This window comes from Hemicordylus capensis, chromosome 3 (assembly GCF_027244095.1).
Source record: "Hemicordylus capensis ecotype Gifberg chromosome 3, rHemCap1.1.pri, whole genome shotgun sequence".
NCBI classification, from domain to species: domain Eukaryota; kingdom Metazoa; phylum Chordata; class Lepidosauria; order Squamata; family Cordylidae; genus Hemicordylus; species Hemicordylus capensis.
Genome location: NC_069659.1, coordinates 251,743,545 through 251,762,959, shown reverse-complemented (window position 1 = coordinate 251,762,959; position 19,415 = coordinate 251,743,545). Strand labels below are relative to the sequence as shown.

General features: G+C 41.5%; 1 protein-coding gene across 4 annotated transcripts in view; it reads left to right on the top strand.

The window, feature by feature from the left end:
• The window catches only part of LRRC27 (leucine rich repeat containing 27), a 67,862-nt gene that overhangs the window by 1,409 nt on the left and 47,038 nt on the right, over positions 1-19,415 (top strand). For all 4 annotated transcript variants that reach the window (XM_053312414.1, XM_053312416.1, XM_053312413.1 and 1 more), the window contains exons 2-5: positions 2,364-2,657; positions 3,355-3,485; positions 6,792-6,850; positions 13,912-14,064. In XM_053312414.1, the coding sequence (XP_053168389.1) occupies positions 2,424-2,657; positions 3,355-3,485; positions 6,792-6,850; positions 13,912-14,064 (577 nt within the window). In that variant the 5' untranslated portion in view covers positions 2,364-2,423. The remainder of the gene's footprint in view (positions 1-2,363; positions 2,658-3,354; positions 3,486-6,791; positions 6,851-13,911; positions 14,065-19,415) is intronic.

Here is a 19,415-nt window from a genome sequence, read left to right as displayed (position 1 = left end):
TGGCGTGTACATGCCAAGAAGCCACAGTCAGTCAAAAGTTATTGTCACAAATGATGACGCAAGGTGAAGGTTTCATGTTCATAACTATGTGGAAGTGCTGTTTCTGTAGGAATGTTAATCTATTTTGAAGGGGCCCGCAGACAGCAAAGGGAATGGCTGTGCATTTAAAAGTTGTGGGGTCTGTGGCATTTTTTAAAAAACGCTGTTTAGTTGAGCAGCAGTATTTGCATCTTTTATCCGAGCAGAGCTAAACCTTGAGCACAGGTCATGAAGATAAGGTGCAGCAACTTCAGGAGGATTTGCAAATTATTGTCTACTCCTCATCACTTTTAAGATTAAGAATGTAAGAAGATGAGGATTCTTTGGGAACAATCTCAAAGAATCATAGAATGTTAGAATTAGAAGGGACTTTGAGGTCTTCTGCTCAGTGCAGGAAGCTGCTGCATTATCCCTGACAGATGCTCATCCAGCCTCTGTTTGAAAACTTCTAGAGAAAGGAGAGCCTCAGCCCACCACTGCACGAGGCAGCTGGTTCCTCTGCTGAACAGTTCTTACTGTTAGGATATGTTCTCATATCTAGCCTAAATCTGCTTTCTGGTAATTTCAACCCATTGGTTCTATTCATGCCCTCAGGAGCAACAGATAAGTCTGCTCCTTCTTTATGTGACACTCCATCAAATATTTGAAAACAGCAATCATATCTTCCCATAGTCCTCTTCTCCAGGCTCCTTCAGCCATTTCCACACCCCTCAACCATTTCCATACCCAGCTCCTTCAACCGTTTCCAGACCCCCTCAGCATTTTTGTTGCTCTCCTCTGAACCCTTTCCAGTTTATCTATACTGTTCTTACAGTGTAATGTTCAGAACTGGACACGCTGTCTGATGTCATAACTAACGCAGCATGTCCATGCTGCAGAGACCTTCCCCGCTATCACAGTGCCAGTGTGCAGGAAGCGGGGGGAATCTGCCAATCTTCTCTGCCCCCAGAAGTACCCTTTGTCACCCAAAAATATGTCCCCAAAGACTCTGTGACTATTAGGGACATTTTCAAGTAACTCAGGCCACTTTTGGAGGCAGAGATGATCAGTGAAATTCACCCACCTGCAGGTGTACAGGTGTTGCGCAGCTAGGAAAGTTCTCCACAGCATGGATGCGTCTGTGTTAGTATGTCAGCTAGTACTCCAAGTGTAGTCTGATCAGCACAGAATAGAGTGCAACTTCTATTTCTCACAATCTAGACATGATGCCTCTGTTAATGCAGCCTAAATGTAAGAACACTGCTTGCTCATGTCCAGCTTGTGGTCTACTAAAACACCAAGATCCATTTCACATGTGCTGCTTCCAAGCCAGGTCTCTCCCATCCTATACTTGGTCATTTGATTTTTCTTCCCTAAATATAGAATGTTACAGTTGTCTCTGTTGATGTTCATCTTGTTGGTATTAGCCCAATATTCAAGTTTGTTCTGTTTGTTTCCATTTTATCAGTTTGAAGCTTGCTGCTGTCTTCTGAAATGTTAACTTCCCCTCTTCCCCCCTGTCAGTTTAATATATTCTACAAATTCGATAAACATTCCCTCTACTCCCTCCCCCAAGTCAGTTATGAAGCTGGCACCTGCACTTTTTACTATGTATTTGCATACTATCCTGTAGCTCAGTGATCTTCACTAACTTTTAAGTGAGGGCCACTTTGGCAAAAAACCTTCAATGTAAGTCATTTATTTCTTAAGCCTTTCTTAAGAGTGCTGTGGGGAAATTGCTGAGAAGGCATACTTCCCAGTATTCTATGCATGCCTTCCAAGATGATGCAGGAGCTTGCCATTTACCTTAGGGAAGCCTCACCAGCACTGGGCAAAGTGTAGCACTGCACGGCTGGAGAGTTGCCTCCGTATTGGGGAGCGGGGGATAACTGTGCAAAGTATTCAGCTTTGACCAAAGCTCTGGACAGGTCCAATAAACAATTACTCAGGGAGCCATACAGAGGTGATGCGATGGGACCACTCTGTCATGCTCTACTGTAGTTGTAACAAGAACCCTGCAGGAGCCAATGACATGAGTTAAGTTTTCAAAGCAAGTGTCTACTTAGAATCCTTTAAGGTATAGCTAATCTGCATTGAGTGATCCTGAGTAGATGCTTTTGCTGAAGAATGTAAGATGTGCCTTACTGGATCAGATCAAGGCCCACCTCATCCAGTATTTTTTGTAAGAATCCCAGTAGTACAAATCCTGTATACATCCTAAGTATATTTAGATTGTTAATTTGCCTGTATTGTCTACTTTCCTATTGCATCATGTGTAGAGTATATGTCTTAGTATCTTCCAGTTAAAGGGTTAAAAAAAAATCTGTTGTTATCTTTCCGTTTAGTATTGTCTTTGGATGATGAGCTTGTAGGTTTCTGATATTGTCCAAGTGATTTCCCATCAGATGGAAGAAAAGTGGCCTTCCAAAGATACTGGTGGTGCTGGTGATAGTGATGGTGGTGGTGATAACTCTCAGAATGCACAAAACAAAAGGAAGTGTGATTCCGCTTCTGGTTCAGCAACAACCATCCACCAGAGTCTTGAGAACCTTGTGTCTAATTCTGCAGTCTCTTTGGATTTGAGTCGAAGGGATCTACAGCACCTAACTGGGAATATTTACAAGTTTCTAAACCTTAAAGTAAGATTTCCGTGCACTATAGCAGTTGTTAAAGTGTATAATCAGTAGAGAATATATGAATTATAAATGGAAAAAACTTGATTGTTCTGATTTCTTCCTCTACTTTCTTAAAACTTGAACTAGATTAAATAACTGCACAGTAGAATTCTAAGCATTCAGAAATAAGTACCTCTTTGTTCAGTGGAACTTACTCTCTAGTAAGTGGGTTTACAGTTACAGCCTACATGTATAATTTATATTTCATCATCCCTATATCCTTTACAGTTCTGAAAAACATACTTGAATAGCTCATAGTTTTTATCTACCTATCTAGTGTTTCTTAGGAATTCACTCCTGCTAACTGGCAATAAGCATCTTTTGTACATAATGGCTCTCTTATATTTAGCAGGGGAAAGCAACTGTCCTAGTTCATAGCATCTCTCTCCAGTGGTCGTTGATTGTGTCTCCACTGGGTGTGTGGTGTGTTATTTTGTTGTAGGTTATGAGCCCTCTTGGGACAGGGAACAATTTTTTTAAATACTTCTTGCAATGTGAACCACTTTGAGAACTTTTTTGTTGAATTAAATATTTTCATTAAAATTTTAATATTTAATTAAATGCTTTAATGTATTATAAATAATAAAAAACCATGAATTATCTGCCAAGTAAAGATCACTGCATATTTATAAATACATATGCAAAAACATTTCCCCCTCAGCATTTGCATTTGGAAGGAAATGCCCTGTCATTGATTCCTGGAGATTTTTTTCAGCGCCTGCCAAACCTTGTTTGGCTGGACCTGCGGTATAACAAAATTAAAGAGCTTCCCTCTGAAATTGGATGCCACAGGTAGGTCTTTTGTTGTATTACTCGCTCAGCAATAATTTTATTTTTATTCTTTGTTGTAGAATACTAATTATGAAATTATGTATTATTAAATCATGCCCCGATTGATTTTAAAAAATGAATTATCATTAAGAAAATTGTTTAAATTAGCTTAACGGATTATAGTACATTGCAGAAAGCAAGGACTGTGAGGAAAGTGGTCTAATGTACTTTTGATATAATGTACTCTAATGTTATTTTGTTATGTTATCCACTTTGAGAACTTTTTTTGTTAAAAGGAAGTGATGTTAACATCAAAACATTTCCCAGCTGGGTTGGGCAAAAGGTGCTTGTGACAATAGGGCAGCAGCAAGGGGAAATAGTTCAGCTCCCCTCTTCACACAGTCCATTTGACATTAGATCTGTCCACCCCTTTACTTTACCTAGTTTTCATATAGGAAAGGAAAGAGTCAGTGTTGACTCCTGGCGATCAAGAGCCCTGTGGTTTTCTTGGTAGAATACAGGAGTGATTTACCATTGCCTTCTCCCAGTGTTTAATTTGACCTTTAGACTAGCATACAACCTGTTTATATCCATGAAGGGAAAATGCAATTTATGAAATGGTTTGCATTCTTAGTATGCAGATAGGATGGCTGACATCCTGCCTAACACAGTGTGGGCACTTCTAACATCAGCATCCATGCTATGCTAGCCCACAGTTCATAGTCTTCTGGAAATAAATAAATAAATAAATAAATAAATAAATAGTGGTAAGTGACACAGCAGGGAAATGCTTGACTAACAAGCAGAAGGTTGCTGGTACTATATCGGGCAGCAGCGATATAGGAAGATGCTGAAAGGCATCCTCTCATACTTCACAGGAGGCGGCAATGGTAAACTCCTCCTGGTGGTTTTCTTTGGTAGAATACCAAAGAAAACCACAGGGCTCAGTGGGTGCCAGGAGTCGAAATTGACTTGACGGTACACTTAATAGGTGAGGCCTGTTGTTGAGTGGCCAAAGTTGTTTTGTATGATTACACTTACATAAAAGTTCAAGAAATTAAATTAAAGAAATTAAATTAAATGTAATAGATCATTTTTATTAAAGTGCTTGCAAAAAGGAAGTAAAAGAATAGTTTGAAATTTGTAGGATTTCAACTTCAAGTATTCATTTTATTGAATAATTATCATATATGGTAAATTTGAATCATAGTAAATTTGAATCTGAGAAAGATCTTCTCTTGGGCATGATGTCATTTTGGAATTATTGATATGATTATTGAGTGTTAATAATATGTTGAGAATAAGAACAGTTAAAATATGATTATATTCAGAATTTCTTCTAAAAATTAAAAATATATATTTAAACCTTTTCCTCAGCATATTTCAGTGTAAAAGGTAGTGCATTCAGCTAACTTAAGTGGCAGGATTGTTTATGCAAAATTTGAGGTCTGTAGATAACCAGGATGTATGATATTCAGCATTTCTTCTTTTTTAAAGAAAAATTAATTGTTCACTGAGCATATTCTGGTGTAACAAGTAATGCATTCAGCTAATTTCAGTAGCAGGATTGTGTATGGAAAATTTGGTATTTGTAAGTCATCGGAAAGTATGACTTTATTCCAAACAAACGAACACATTCTTCAAAATATATGATAGAGAGGTATGTTAACTAATTAGCAGCTTTTTTTCAGGGATAGGATTTTATGTTCTAACTGTCCAGTCCATAAACCTCTTGAACTGCGCTGGTTCATAGATATGTGGGAGAGAGGATCATTCTAGACCAAACACAAGAATATTGTGTTCTGTGGTCAAATCTCTATATATAATTCTCCTGGGTGTGCCTTGGAATGTGCGTCCCGGCGCCCAGCTGATTGGCTGGGTGGTGGACACGCCTGATTGGCTGAGGTGCACCCAGGAGGATTGGTTGCCACTGCAGCGGTGGGCCTGGCCGTGGAGGCCAGAGGTGGCAGCAGGCCCAGCCATGGAGACAAGGCCCAGGATGGGGGAAAGAAAGTGTGTGTGGGGGGAAGAAGTGGCAGTGGGAAGGAGAGGCAGCTGCGCTCAGAAGCAGAGACTGGGGCAGAAGAGGTGGGGGGAAGAGGTAACCACTGGCCCCAAATAGCACACAGATACTCTGTGCGGGTTTGGCTAGTTATTTAATATTGCTTGGAAACTATTTGGAAAACCAAGCTCAGATTATATGACTTAATGAGGTGAGTCTCACGATTAGTGAGACCTGCCTTAAGAGGGTTTGCGGGGAGAGCGGGCTTAGCCCGCTCTCCCCGCAGACGATCCCCAGACAGCCCTGGGTGGCAGGATCGATCGCCCACACGACTGCCAGCTCTGGCATGGAGCTGGCAGGGGATCGGGGACTGCGCGGCCCCTGGAAGTTCCAGGATGCCCTGCGCAAGTGCATGGGGCATCCTGGAGAGACCCCCAGGACCAGGAGGCTTGTTTCAGCTTCCCAGAAGGGATCTCCTTGTGTGTTGCTGCGGTGTGGAGCCATGCTGCAGCAATACACAATCAAATAGATGGGGTTAGCGGAGTGCTCGCTCCGCTAACCTTGTCTAAGGGGAGGGGGAAATAGAAGGGTTTGCTTCCGGGAACTGCACGGCTCCCGTGGCAGCACACAATCCTCCAAAAGCGGACTAGGCTCTCTTAGCCCGCTTTTGGTGGATCGTGAGAATCTCCTCAGTGTGTTTTTAACTGGTCATCTAATCAAGTTTAAACATTGTGTAAGATAGAAAATGGCACCATTTTGAGTTCCTGTGTCCATCCCCAATGATCCTCAGTTATCTGGCCTAAAATCTGAAAGGCACAACATTTTTCTTGATTTTTGTAACCATAGTTCATTAATTAGATGCCTTTTGGAATCTACAAAGGAACCTGTCATATACTGAATCAGACCATTGGTCCATCTAGCTCAGTATTGACTACACGGACTGGCACTGGCTTCTCCAAGGTTTCAGGCAGAAGTCTCTCTCAGCCGTATCTTGGAGAAGCCTGGGAAGGAACTTGAAACCTTCTGCTCTTCCCAGAGCAGCCCCATCCCCTAAGGGGACTATCTTACAGTGCTCACACATGTAGTCTCCCATTCATTTTCAGCCAGAGTGAACCCTGCTTATCAAAGGGGACAAGTCATGCTTGCTACCATAAGAGCAGCTCTCCTCCCACTGCAAGTAATCTAGCTGCATACTTCTGCTTTGAAATACTATTCCTGTAGCAGGAAATCAGTCAGGCAAATAAATTACAGAATGTACACATTTTTGTCAATTAATTAATGCTTGTTTTCTTTATCCTCTTATGTTTGGTTTTTTAATTGTAAAGACAGTTGAAAACTCTTCTGTTAGAAAGGAATCCTATCAAAAGACTTCCTGTGCAGCTTGGTAAGTACTTTCCCCTCCAGAATACAGTATATCCTTTTTAAAACTTCTGCAATTTTAGTAATTACCTTTTACTATGAATGTTGTCTTGAATAATAAGAAATTCTGGACAGATTTCATGATGATGGTGCAATTCATTGATCAATTGGCATACAGTATTGTGGTTGTACCAGAACTGACTCAATAGCAACAGACAAGAAGACAATGAGCCTCTTCTCACGAGCAGTGAGAAGGGCTCCAGAGCAGGCTGCAGGGAAGGTGGGTTAGACTTACTTTCCCCGCAGATCATCACTACTTGGCTGGGTGCTTCCCACGCACCCAGACGATTCCCCACACACCAAGACAGCGGTTGGTGGGGGTGGGTCGGAATGTGCAAGCAGCCGCATCTGCCAGATGACCAAAAAATGGGGTTAAGGGAGCACTCGCTCCTTAACCTCATTTTAAAAGAGGGCTTGTTTGGCAGGTTTGCTGCCATGGTGCCCTTAGCCGGTTTTGCACGTGCATGTGAATAGCCTCAATGACTGTCAGAACCAGGAGCAGATCTGATGTTGAATTCAGATAAATAGTGGGATATTGTGGTGGTGGTGGTGGTTCAGATCAACAAGTCCTTCAGTACCTATGCCAGAAGTGTCAAGGTCAGAAAAAGCAAAATTCACAGCTCCAGGGGATATCTACCTCAGGCTACTGGTAAAAATCAGAATACTTTGATCTTGGACTTAGAACCCAGTAAGAGGGATCCTGAATCTTCAGAGCCCCTCAAATTCATGAGATAGCAACATTATCTAAGATCTCAAGCAGGTGTAATAATTTTTTTTAAACTTACTTTCTTTCTTTCTTTCTTTCTTTCTTTCTTTCTTTCTTTCTTTCTTTCTTTCTTTCTTTCTTTCTTGGAATCATGCCTTTAAGGGTCTGTAGCAATAGATATTTATGCAACTAGTCCTGAGCTACCAGTTGCTATTGCAATAGACTATAGTATCCATATTATTAAGAACCAGATCTCTATATGCTGGACTCTATAGGAACATATGGTGGGCCCCCAAATGTTATGTTAAAAATATGTCAAACTAAATTGTAGCCTCTTTTTATTCCTAATCACAATTGTTATTCTGTTACAATTGTTACAATTGTTATTAGAACCTCCCTCACAAAGTATTACCCCCACTTGGCACATATTTATATTGTTTGTAATGCATGAACTTAATTTATTTTTCATTAAGGAATACTTTACATTATTGCTGTACTATTGTCATGTATATTATGTGTAAAGAAACATGTAATCTTTTCTCCAAGGGAGGACAGCTGGTCTTGTGGTAGCAAGCATGACTTGTCCCTTTAACTAAGCAGGGTCCACCCTGGTTGCATATGAATGGGAGACTTGATGTGTGATGGGATGGAGCTACTCTCCTGCCTGCAACCTTGGAGAAGCTGCTGCCAGTCTATGTAGGCAATACTGAGTTAGATGGACCAGTGGTGTGACTCAATATATAGCAGTTTCCTATGTTCCTATCCTCCCCGTATTATAGGTTCCTGAATCTAAAGAATCAAGTTATATTAGCAGCCTTTGTATTCTCTTAGAGATGAATTATTTATGTGACCAAAAAGTGTGTGTGTGCACGTAGAGATTTTCACACTGTACAGAGAGAGTAGAGTTCTCAATAGAGTGGCTGAGAGTTAGCCTAGGAATAGATAGAAACAAAGAGGCACAAAAGATAACCAAGACATTGGAGACTGTAAGTCTACTGCTGTCCATCTGGCCCTATCCATCCCCAGCACAGCATCCTTCCAGTGGCTGTTGCTGGTGTCTATCTTATGCTTCTTTTTTTGATTATGATCCCTTTGGGGACAGGGAGCCATTTTATTCATTCATTCACTCACTCACTCACTCACTTATTTATTTATTTTTATTTATTCATTCATTCATTCATTCATTCATTCATTCTATGTAAACCGCTTTGGGAACTTTTGTTGAAAAGAGGTATATAAATATTCATTGTCATATATAAATATTTGCCGTTGTCCTGTTGTTAGTATTGCTGAGATATTCCACAGGAAGTTTGTTTTTCAACATTCATCATAGTTTTTAATTGCTGGTAATTTAGAAAAAGGCAAAGCCGATCTATTAAGATATTTGTCATCCAGGAGAGGCTTTGCAGAAAGAATTTATGTGCAAATATGCTGCATAATGCAGTCATGAATAAAGTATAGACTCATACAGAATATTAAGTATTGTGCTCTCATGGTGGAAAAAAGAATGTTCTGTCAAACTGTGAATTGACTTCTTGAAATGCCATTTTCTTAAGACAGTTTGAAAAAAAATGTTGTTGACTGTCATCAAGATTCTTGGCACCTTCCCTTTTGTCCTCCCCAAACAGATGCAAGCTCTGTTTACCTTAAATTAACCAAGTATATTATGTGTAAAGAACATTATGTTATTGAAGAGTATTTTTAATTTATATGAATAGTGTTTACAAAAAAACAATTTTTAAAGGTTTTGATTCTGAAGTGCATTTTTAATTACAATGCAAGACAAACCAATAAGGCTTTTTCAACAAATTGTGTGCAAATATGCATAGACAGCCTCTATTTACTTTCGTTATTTTGTCAGTCTACTATTGTTATGTTTGTTAATCTAAATGCAGTGGAAGACAAAGCGTTTCGCTGACAGAAATGGTGGCTGGCCCGGGGGGTGGGGGTAGATTCTTAACCCAGTGGTGATTGCCCAGACAATTGCCTGCCAAGGTTAAGTGAACCATAGGTTCACTTAATCTCAGCTAAATGGGGCTAAATGTTTTTAAAAATGGGGCTAGGCACAGGGGCAGTGCCGGGATTGAGCTTCACTAGCCTGGGCTAGGCTGTGCGTGTGAAGAGCCTCAATGTGTTCTTCCCAGGTTTTGGAGCTGTGTGTGCTCCCAATTTTTGGTTGTGTGGAGGCAAGGTTAGAGGAAAACCTTGGTAGAAATGATTATGTGGAAGTAAGGTAGGAGGAAGAGCTACCCAGGTATTGTCACAGGGTGTGTCTGTGTCTTTGTAGGGGGATGATGCTTAACATGCAGCGGGAGGGGTGCTTCCAGTTGTGAGGGAGTCCTCCAAAGGCCTTTCGGTCCAGGCTCCAAAATTACCTAAGTGCATCTTTGAGGGCAGGGCCACCTAGTCTAGCTTTTTAACCTGGCTTTAAGCCCCAGTTAAAGGTGCAACATGCTGTTAACCCCAGCTCTGGGATCATGTGTTCGCTTGGGCTGCATTCAGCCCAAGTGGGCACAGGGACAGGCACCTAGAGTATCCATCTCCTGGGGGAATCGCCCAGTGTACCACATACAGTATGTTGTGCAGTACATTGTGAGGTATCCAAAGGCCAGGACAAGTGGTCTCAGCCTATAGAGCTCTGCGTTGCATGGTGCAGCACAGACCATCTGGGAACGCAGTCTGTGCTCCCAACAACATTTCGTTGCTCGTCTGGTGGGAAAGTGCGTTGGCCCAGCCTTACCGCCCGCCTGCCTGCCTGAGCGTGTGAATAGCCCCAGTTTTTGATTGTATGAATGACCTCAAAGAATTGTAGGTAAAATAGTGGATGCTGCTTTGGGAGCCAATATCATAATATTTGTCAGCTGTCTCTCTTTTTTCAAGTACTGAAAATAAAACATGCAGCCTTCATCTCACTAAAATCAGTTGCAAGCTTCACACTGATTTTATAAAGTTTGGGTATACTTATTTATAGAAAACTGGTTGCACACAAAACTGATTATAGCTGAAGGCAGCTCACGTTTCCACTAGTGTAAGGACATTCCCTACCCTCCAGCTGGAGCACCTGTTTATGCCTGGTGTGGGAAGGATATCAGGTAGAATGCTAGTGGTATGAGCTGTGGCTGTCCTGATGTGGCTTCAGCCTCTGGTTCTGATGGACCATGGGGGAAACCATGCTGACACAGTCGACATCCGGAAAATAAAAGTGTTTGGGCATCTGACAGCAACTATAGAGTTGGGGGCGGGGAGCGGAGAGACCTCTTCATGGAGGCGGGGGTCTGCTTAAGGGTTCTCACATTTGGGTGTAAGTACAACACTTGCTAGCTACCCCAGGTTGCCAGGTTGGTGGCTATGGGGCAACATGAGCAGTGCATTCTGCTTGCTGATCTAGACCTTCTGCCTTCCCTGGATGACCAGAAGACAGGCTAGATTTTTTTTTAAAGTTATCAGACTGCCAGAACATCATGGTATCCCTGATCACCTTCTGCCAATATATAATAGCAGCTGTATCAATAAAGGTGTGACCTGTTTGTATCTAGTGTATGTGTGCCCCATCCTTTCTTCCTTCTGGTTTTCCGGCTGTGGGCACAATTGTACCTTTCTTTATTTTTCAAAAACAGACAATTCTGCTAAAAAATTTACTTCTGGTGCAGGTGAAGAAAGGTTAACATTGCATCTTTTATTGGAGTTCTTTGGATGAGAGTATGTAGGCTTTGAAATTCCAAAACCCTTCATCCAACAAAAATGAGCAAAGACAAGCTACAGCTGATGTAAATTTTGTCCACTGGCCTTTTATATAGCCTTTGAGACAAAGAGCCTTTTGTGTAATGATGCTTTTACTTGTTCTGGGTTTCTTAGGTGGAGGAGAAGGTGCTATAAATCTTAGTAAATAAAGGCAGTAGTCCCCAAGTCCAAGGTGTGTGCGTGCAAAGGAGCCATGTGCTCTGTTGAAAGATTTTTAAAACTCTAGGCAGAGTGGCTGACCAGCAGCCTTTTGCAATATGGTCCACACATTAGAGGGCATATATATGATTCTAAGTGGTTTGTTGACCAGGAGCTTCTCCAAGAAGAGGGTTTCCATGTTCTCACTGATGTATAAATCACTTGTTCATGCAGCTAAAGACTTTAGGATTGTAGCTCAGTGCCTTTTATTTCTGAGATCTCCATCCTGTTTGATAAAAACATATCTTTTGTTGTTGTTGTTTTGCTGTATTCAGTCTGCTGTTGGAAAGCTTTCTAAAGCATTTTTAGATCACAAGTTTTCACACTTTCCCAGTAGAAGTTGATAACATAGCAAGTGAAACACAATATCTGTCTTAAAGCCAGAATATAATAGTTAGTGTGACTTTCAGCCACCAGTAACTAGATTATGGCTTTAAGTCAGCTATTGCATTTCACTTGTTCTGTATGTGATTATTATTATTTTATTTTATATGTATCTTCAACAAAAAGTTCACTCTAGGCTGGTTCAGACAATATACCCAAGCCAGCCCACCTACTGTATGATTAGGTCTGTGCATGAGCACATTCCATTTTCCACTCCCCATTTGCCTTTTGCCTTCTCCATAATGCATGGGTGGGCTCATCTGAACCACCCCCTCACACTCTTATCTCAATACCACGTTAATGTGGTATGTGTGTGGGGGCACATTAACTTTACATCGTGTGTGAGTGGGTGGTTTAGACAGGCTCCCTTCACCACATTGCAGAATTAGATGAAGGGAAATGTGCTGAATACACCAAAAGCAGGGTGTGCTCAAGGACATCCCTAATCATGCAGCTGTTGGGATGGATCACACAGATCATACAAACTAGTCCAAAGTGGTTTACATAATAAAACAAATGAGAAAATGATTCCTTGCCCAAATGGGCTTATAATCTAAAAAGAAACATAAGGGAGACACCATCAACAGCCACTGGAAGTCATAGGAACATAGGAAGCTGCCATATACTGAGTCAGACCATTGGTCCATCTAGCTCAGTATTGTCTTCACAGACTGGCAGCGGCTTCTCCAAGGTTGCAGGCAGGAATCTCTCTCAGCCCTATCTTGGAGATGCTAGGGAGGGAACTTGGAATCTAGATGCTCTTCCCAGAGCATCTCCATCCCCTACGGGGAATATCTTACAGTGTTCATACTTCTAGTCTCCCATTCCTATGCAACCAGAGTGGACCTGGCTTAGCTAAGGGGACAAGTCATGCTTGCTACCACAAGACCAGCTATCCTCCCTTGCTATGAGCACAAGTCATGCTGTGCTGAACTGAGTATGGACAGTTGCTATCTTCCTGCTAAATACAAGAGATTTGTCACTCTAAAAAGTGTGCCCATTTAGCTGGTGTTAAGAGAGATAATTGCTTGGATACTTTCAGGAAATACAAAATTAGCTCATAATGTTTGCACTCATGAAATAGACAGGGTTGATCATTTGATAGTTTCTGAAAGCAACTTTGAAGAATATGCAAAGGCAGACTTCCACAGATTTAACCACCTTTATAGGGAAATGCAGAGTAGCTATCCAAGTGCAATCAAGCACTTGGATAATAAGAGGTAAGTGTTTTCCAAAAGCACAGAACTGGCCACGTCAGCCTTGAGTTGTATTTTTACATAGCGGAATATTTTTTTGGTGCTGTCTGAAAGCACTGTAAGTACTCTAAGATCTGTTAAACTATGGTTTGGAAGCTTCATGCAGCTCTTGGGTTGTTCAAGTGTGTAAGCTCCCAGGCAATCAAGAAAGAAGCCATTCAAGACTTCCCCCTCCCCTCTACATTCCCTTCCCAGCCACATGCTGAGACTTAGAGGTTTGATAGCAGAAGGAGGTGCAGCCTGGGAAGAGAATGAAGCTGACAGCAGCAATAGAAGCAAAGTCTATGGGCCTCTTGGTAGTGAGTCTTCATTAACTATGTACCATATTGGGGGAAGGGAGAAATCAGCAAGCATTAACTTGAGGCTAAGAGAAGAACAGTGGGCAGGTCTAGGAGAAGGAAGGGTTGGAGTGAGGCTGGGATGTCCTGGGCTAGAAGGAGAAAACAGGAGTGGAGGCTGAATCCTGGCAGTGTTGGGGAAAGAGAAGACAGCTGGTGGGCTCTGCTTTTGTTGACTGTATAAGGATTTTTATGTTTCACTTTAAGGCTTAGGAAATTTGCCCACCACTACATTAAAACTGGTCTTTAATTAACTTTCCAAATAATTGGGTCCCCCTCTTCCTTCACCACCACCACCACCACCCCTTTTCATATGACAATGATTGATTCAGGCCAGGATCTGAGAAGAGCTCTTTCTTCCCATATATTCTAGTCAAACTTCTTTCTCTTTTGGCTTTGGCAGGCAACGTAACTTCACTTACAGCCTTGAATCTCAGGCATTGTCCTCTAGAGTTTCCACCTCTTGAGGTGATACAGAAGGGCCTGTCAGCTATTTTAAGCTTCCTTCGAAAGTACAGGAATCAGAATCTTGACTGCTCAGAACCTGTTTCTCCAGGTACAATAATTTCTAATATACTTTCAAACAAGTTTTATTTATCTGATTGAATAGTGGGAAATGGAAAAGAACTGTTCATTCTGCATATCGTTTAGGTGTCAGGAATATTGGAACTAAAGTTCCTTTTTGAATTTTTTGCCATGGTTAAAAGCTTTAATGTTAGTGATTGACATCCAGACTAAGTTACTCTGTCACTATTCAGGAGTTACTCTAAAGGACTACTTAATTTCAGTGGGACTCCCATTGAGTAATTTAGTCAGGATATGAGCCAGTATATTTTTTCATTGAAGGGCCGCAAGTATACTTTATTATACAAAAACTGCAATAGTCATTAATGGTCCATTTAGTTAATGTTTTGGAGTCTGGTTACACTGGGGACAGATTGGCCACTTCTACTTCTGCATGCCATTTCATTTGAGTGTACTGGAAAAGGAATGACAATGCATTCATTTGCCCTGTTTGTATCCTTCCTTATATACTGTAAAATGTCCCCACATATCCCTATGGGTGATGCTGCCACCACATCAGCTTCTCTGTGCCAGGACAAGTTTCAAGGGATAATTAGTCTAACTCCTTCCCCCTGCCACACTATTGTGAAGGGGCATATTAGCTCTTGAGGGTGACTGTGCCCATTGTCTAGGTGACTTTCAGGAACTGCAGTACCTTCTTGAGTGAGCATAATCATTTGCCACAGCCATTGTGAACAAATCCTTATTACCTGATGTTCTTTGTCATGCTATACCTCTAATAAATAGCTGTCCTACTTAACCTAACTGTGACTATCCATCTGACAGAAAACATCAGCCAACGTCCTGACTAATGCTGCATGTGTGCAGTGAACAAAGTTGTACTAGTCCATGAAGATTGCATAACTATGTGAAATCATGATGTTCAAAATTGCACTCTTGCGCTATTGTGTAAAAGCTCTTGCAAAACCACACATTGTTCACCTTGTTGCTCAGGCACAAATATGTTTGTACTTTTGCAGCACTATTCTGGAATGCAAGTTCCAGACGTAGTGCAACTAGCTAGCACAACAGCCTTGTACTAGTGCAACTTCCTTAAGCAAGCACAACATTAGTCAGGATATCAGCCACAAAAGCTATTCCCATGAGCAGCCTAACCCAGGCTGGGCAGTGCTTGTGTGCCATGCTGGGATCACTCCCAATCTTGGTGCTCCTGCCCAGACTGACCTGACTTTCAGCCCTGGCCTTTAGCCAGGGTTAAGGGCGCAAGCGTACCCTTAACCTCAGCACTGGGGTAGTGTATATGGAATTGGGCTCCTAGAGCGCCTGACTCATGGGGGAATCCCAAAATGCATCACGTTGCAGATTGTGTGGGTGCACAAAGGCATGCCAAATAAAGCAGCAAGGATCATCTGGCGGAAGGTAGATTGAACTCTGCCTTGCCCTCTGCCCTCCCTAGCCACCAGGGATTTCGAGCGTGTTAAGAGCCTTACGGTGTTTTTACATCTCGAGATATTTGAGGCTGGAGTCATACAGCCATTTGAATATGGCAAGGTGAGTTTTTTTGTTTGTTAATTCGTGACAAAATGTACAAGGAATTGTGTCAAGGAACAGGATTTCTGGCCAATATCATTTTAGCAAGCCCAGTCTTTTGAAGCTTATATCTGTGTTGGCCCATGATTTCAGTTCAAGTGGCAGGTTTCACACAACTCAGTTCCAGGTTGAACTAACCATAAGTGACGTAAATGAACTAACCATAATTCCCTTTGTAAGAAGAGAAAAATAGGTGAATCCAGCATGAGGTGCAGTAGAAAGGAAGAGTAAATATGAAGAGTAAATGAATGAAATTGATTAGACATGAAGATGTAAAAAATGAATATAATGCAGTGACTGAAGATAGCTGAAAGCAAAGGAATAAATGTGGTTATTTAAAGTTGGAGAGAGAGAAATGCAATTTTTGAAAGCAATGATGGGTAACAGAACTTGATTAACCTAAAGAGTAATTAAAAGAGATACATGGGGTTTTGTATTATCATAAGTGGTTGTCTTATAGATTATATTTCATGTAAAGTTTCTACCACTTGTACTTTGCCTACTCCCTCTATCAGTTCTCAACAGCTGAACTATCAGAAAGACATTACTCTGAGTTGTCAATAGTAGGAATGTACAGAACCAGTTTGCTTGTGAACCAGACCACAGTGAACTGGGCCAGTTTGAGCGGTTCAATCACAAACCGGTTTGAACTGATTCATTGAAATGACCCTCCTGACAATTTGTTAACACTGGGCCACACCAAATGGTACGTGCACACCCAAAGTAATAGCAGTATTTGTGATACACATAATGCAAACAGGAAAACTAAAATGCCATTCTGATTAATCTCTAGACTTGTGTAGTTACAAATGACTAGTTACATCAGTAAGTGGATGGAGATGTGCATCCCACTGAAAGCAATGAAGTGCAGATGGATGACTTGTGCATTCAGATGCACATCCAGTTTGTACTCACAGTTTCCAGCTGAAAGCTGGATCATTTTCTAGATCAGGATTCTGAGCATCCACTATGGATTTAACCCCTGCTAACTGGGCAAAGAGGTACCTCTTAAAGTGGTGACTCTCTTCTTTTAGCAGGGAATAGCAACTCTCTCTATTCAATTCAGCACAGCATTCCTTCAGTGGCTGTTGCTGGTGTGTCTCTTGTGTTTCTTTTTAGTTTGTGAGCCCCTTTGGGACAGGGAATAATGTTTATATTCCTTTTGCAGAGTAAACTGTTTTGAGAATGTTGTTTTTTTTAAAGTTATATCTGTTGTTATATGAGCTGATACCTAGACAAATGGATTGGCACTACAGGATAGGGGAAACTTTGCTGCTCCCCCCTTTAGAGGTGTGCACAAACCAAAAATCAGTTTGAATTTGAAGCTAATTTGAACCAAATCGCATGTTTCTGCACTGTTTTGGTTGATACACATTATGTATATATGATACACATTATGTATACAAACACATATATGTCATGTGTATGATGATAAATACACATTACTTATATTCCTATATTAACATATTTGCAGATGTAGTAGATATCATGCTTGGGTCTCCAGATTTGGACCAGGGCAGGATTCCTGCTAACAACTGTGTAGAAAAACTAACTTTAGCAATTGCAGATTCTCACATCAGTGTTCTATAAAAACATTTCAACTTCCACAGGTCTGCATTACTGTAAGGCATCAGAAGCACTGTGAATCTGGCAAAGCTATGCCACACCCACCATTATCTAGTACACTTACAATTATTCTGTGAGAAAAACATCTTGGAAATGAGTATCTACTAGATCATTACATTAAATCATACTTCTTGGAGCTAAAATCCAAATTTTTAAAAAATGGCTATTTCCTGCATAATATCACATACTTCATTCATTCATTCATTCATTCATTTTAAACACATTTTATACTGCCCCATTTTTATACCGTCCCTTGGCAGTTCACAATCTAAAAACACAACAATTAGAACATTAACACAATTAAAACAGTTTAAAATACAGAGAAAAACTCTAAAACATAAAACTTAAAAACTATAAACTAAAAGCCTGACTAAACAGGCATGTTTTCAGTCCCTCTTAAAAACATCCGGAGAAGCGGAGAAACATCCAGAGAAACCCTAGAAAAGGTCTGGTTTCAAATAGCCACTAATTAAGCCAGTGGCAACCGCAACCAGATGTCCCCAGATCTATATAGGCAGCAGGGTTCATGAAGAAGGTGTTCTTTTACATACCTTGGATCCAAGCCATTCAGGCCTTTATAACCAGCACTTTGTATTTCACCCAGAAACTTATTGGCAGCCAGTGTCATTCTTTTAAAATGGCTGTAATATGATCTCTTTGTGTAATCCCAGAGACCAACCTAGCTCCTGCATTCTGTACCAGCTGTAGTTTCTGGACTATATACAAAGGCAGCCCAATGTAAAGCACATTGCAGTAGTCAAGTCTGGATGTTACCAGCATATGCACCATTGTTTTAAGGTCATTTATCTCCAAAAATCCACTGCCTCAGCCTGAGAGACCAGGGAGAGGTTTGGGTCCAGAAGTACTTCCAGACTATGTACCTACACTTTCTGGGGCAGTGTAACCCCATCAAGAACAGGCAGATCTAAGCCACTTCCTAAGTTCCGACTTCTCACAATGAGTACCTCCATCTTGCTTGGATTCAGCCTCAGTTTGTTCTCCCTTATCAAGCATATTACCACATTTAGGGAAGTTAGGCCATTTCCTGATGAAGCTGACATGGAGAAATAGATTTGGGCATGATTAGCATATTGCTAACATTTTGCACCAAATACCCTGATTATCTCTTCCAGCAGTTTCATGTAGATGTTAAAAAGCATTGTGGGATCCCATACAATAGCTCTCATTTTGAAGAGCAACAATCTCCAAGCAACATCATCTGAAACCTACCCGAGAGGTAGGAGTGGAACCACTGCAAAGCAGTGCCTCTCACTCCCAACCACTTCTGGCGCTCCAAGAGGATACCATGATCAATGATATTGGAAACCACTGAGAGATCCAAAAGGATCAACAGAGTCACATTCTCCCCGTCAATTCCTAATTAGAGATCATCCAACAGGCCAATCAAGGCCAATCGAGCCCCTGGTGGTGCAGTGGTAAAACTGCCACCCTGTAACCAGAAGGTTACAAGTTCGATCCTGACCAGGGGCTCAAGGTTGACTCAGCCTTCCATCCTTCCGAGGTCGGTAAAATGAGTACCCAGAATGTTGGGGGCAATATGCTAAATCATTGTAAACCGCTTAGAGAGCTTCCAGCTATAGAGCGGTATATAAATGTAATTGCTATTGCTATTGCTATCTCAACCCCATAGCCCACCCAAAAGCCAGTTTCAAATGGGTCCAGATAATGTTTCTTCCAAGGCAGCCTGGAGCTGAGACTCCATCACCCTCTCAATCACCTTACTCAATCATAGGGGGTTCCCAGCTAGAGAGGAGATGCCCTGTGTATTTCTGATCTCTCTTCCCCTGCAACGGCCTGCTACCCTGCCAATGCCACATCTTCCTTTGTTCCCCACCACTACTGGAATAGCCCCAGGGACAAAAAATACCCTGGTTCCATCTCCAGATACACCAAAACACATACCTGTATAGACCTAGTTAATAAAGAGAGAGGTTTTTAAAATAACAGCATGGCTTGCCTCAGTCTCATCCCCGAAGCCAGCACCCTTTGGCGGACAGCTTTGGCAGCCCCCTACAGGCGACTTGCCCAGCAGCCCACCTACAGTTGTGCCTTTGACACAGCCCTCACCATTATAGCTATAATGGCGGCCAACTCCTTCTTCTAGCAATAGATCCAGCTGAAAGTTGTTAAAATTATCCAGAAGAT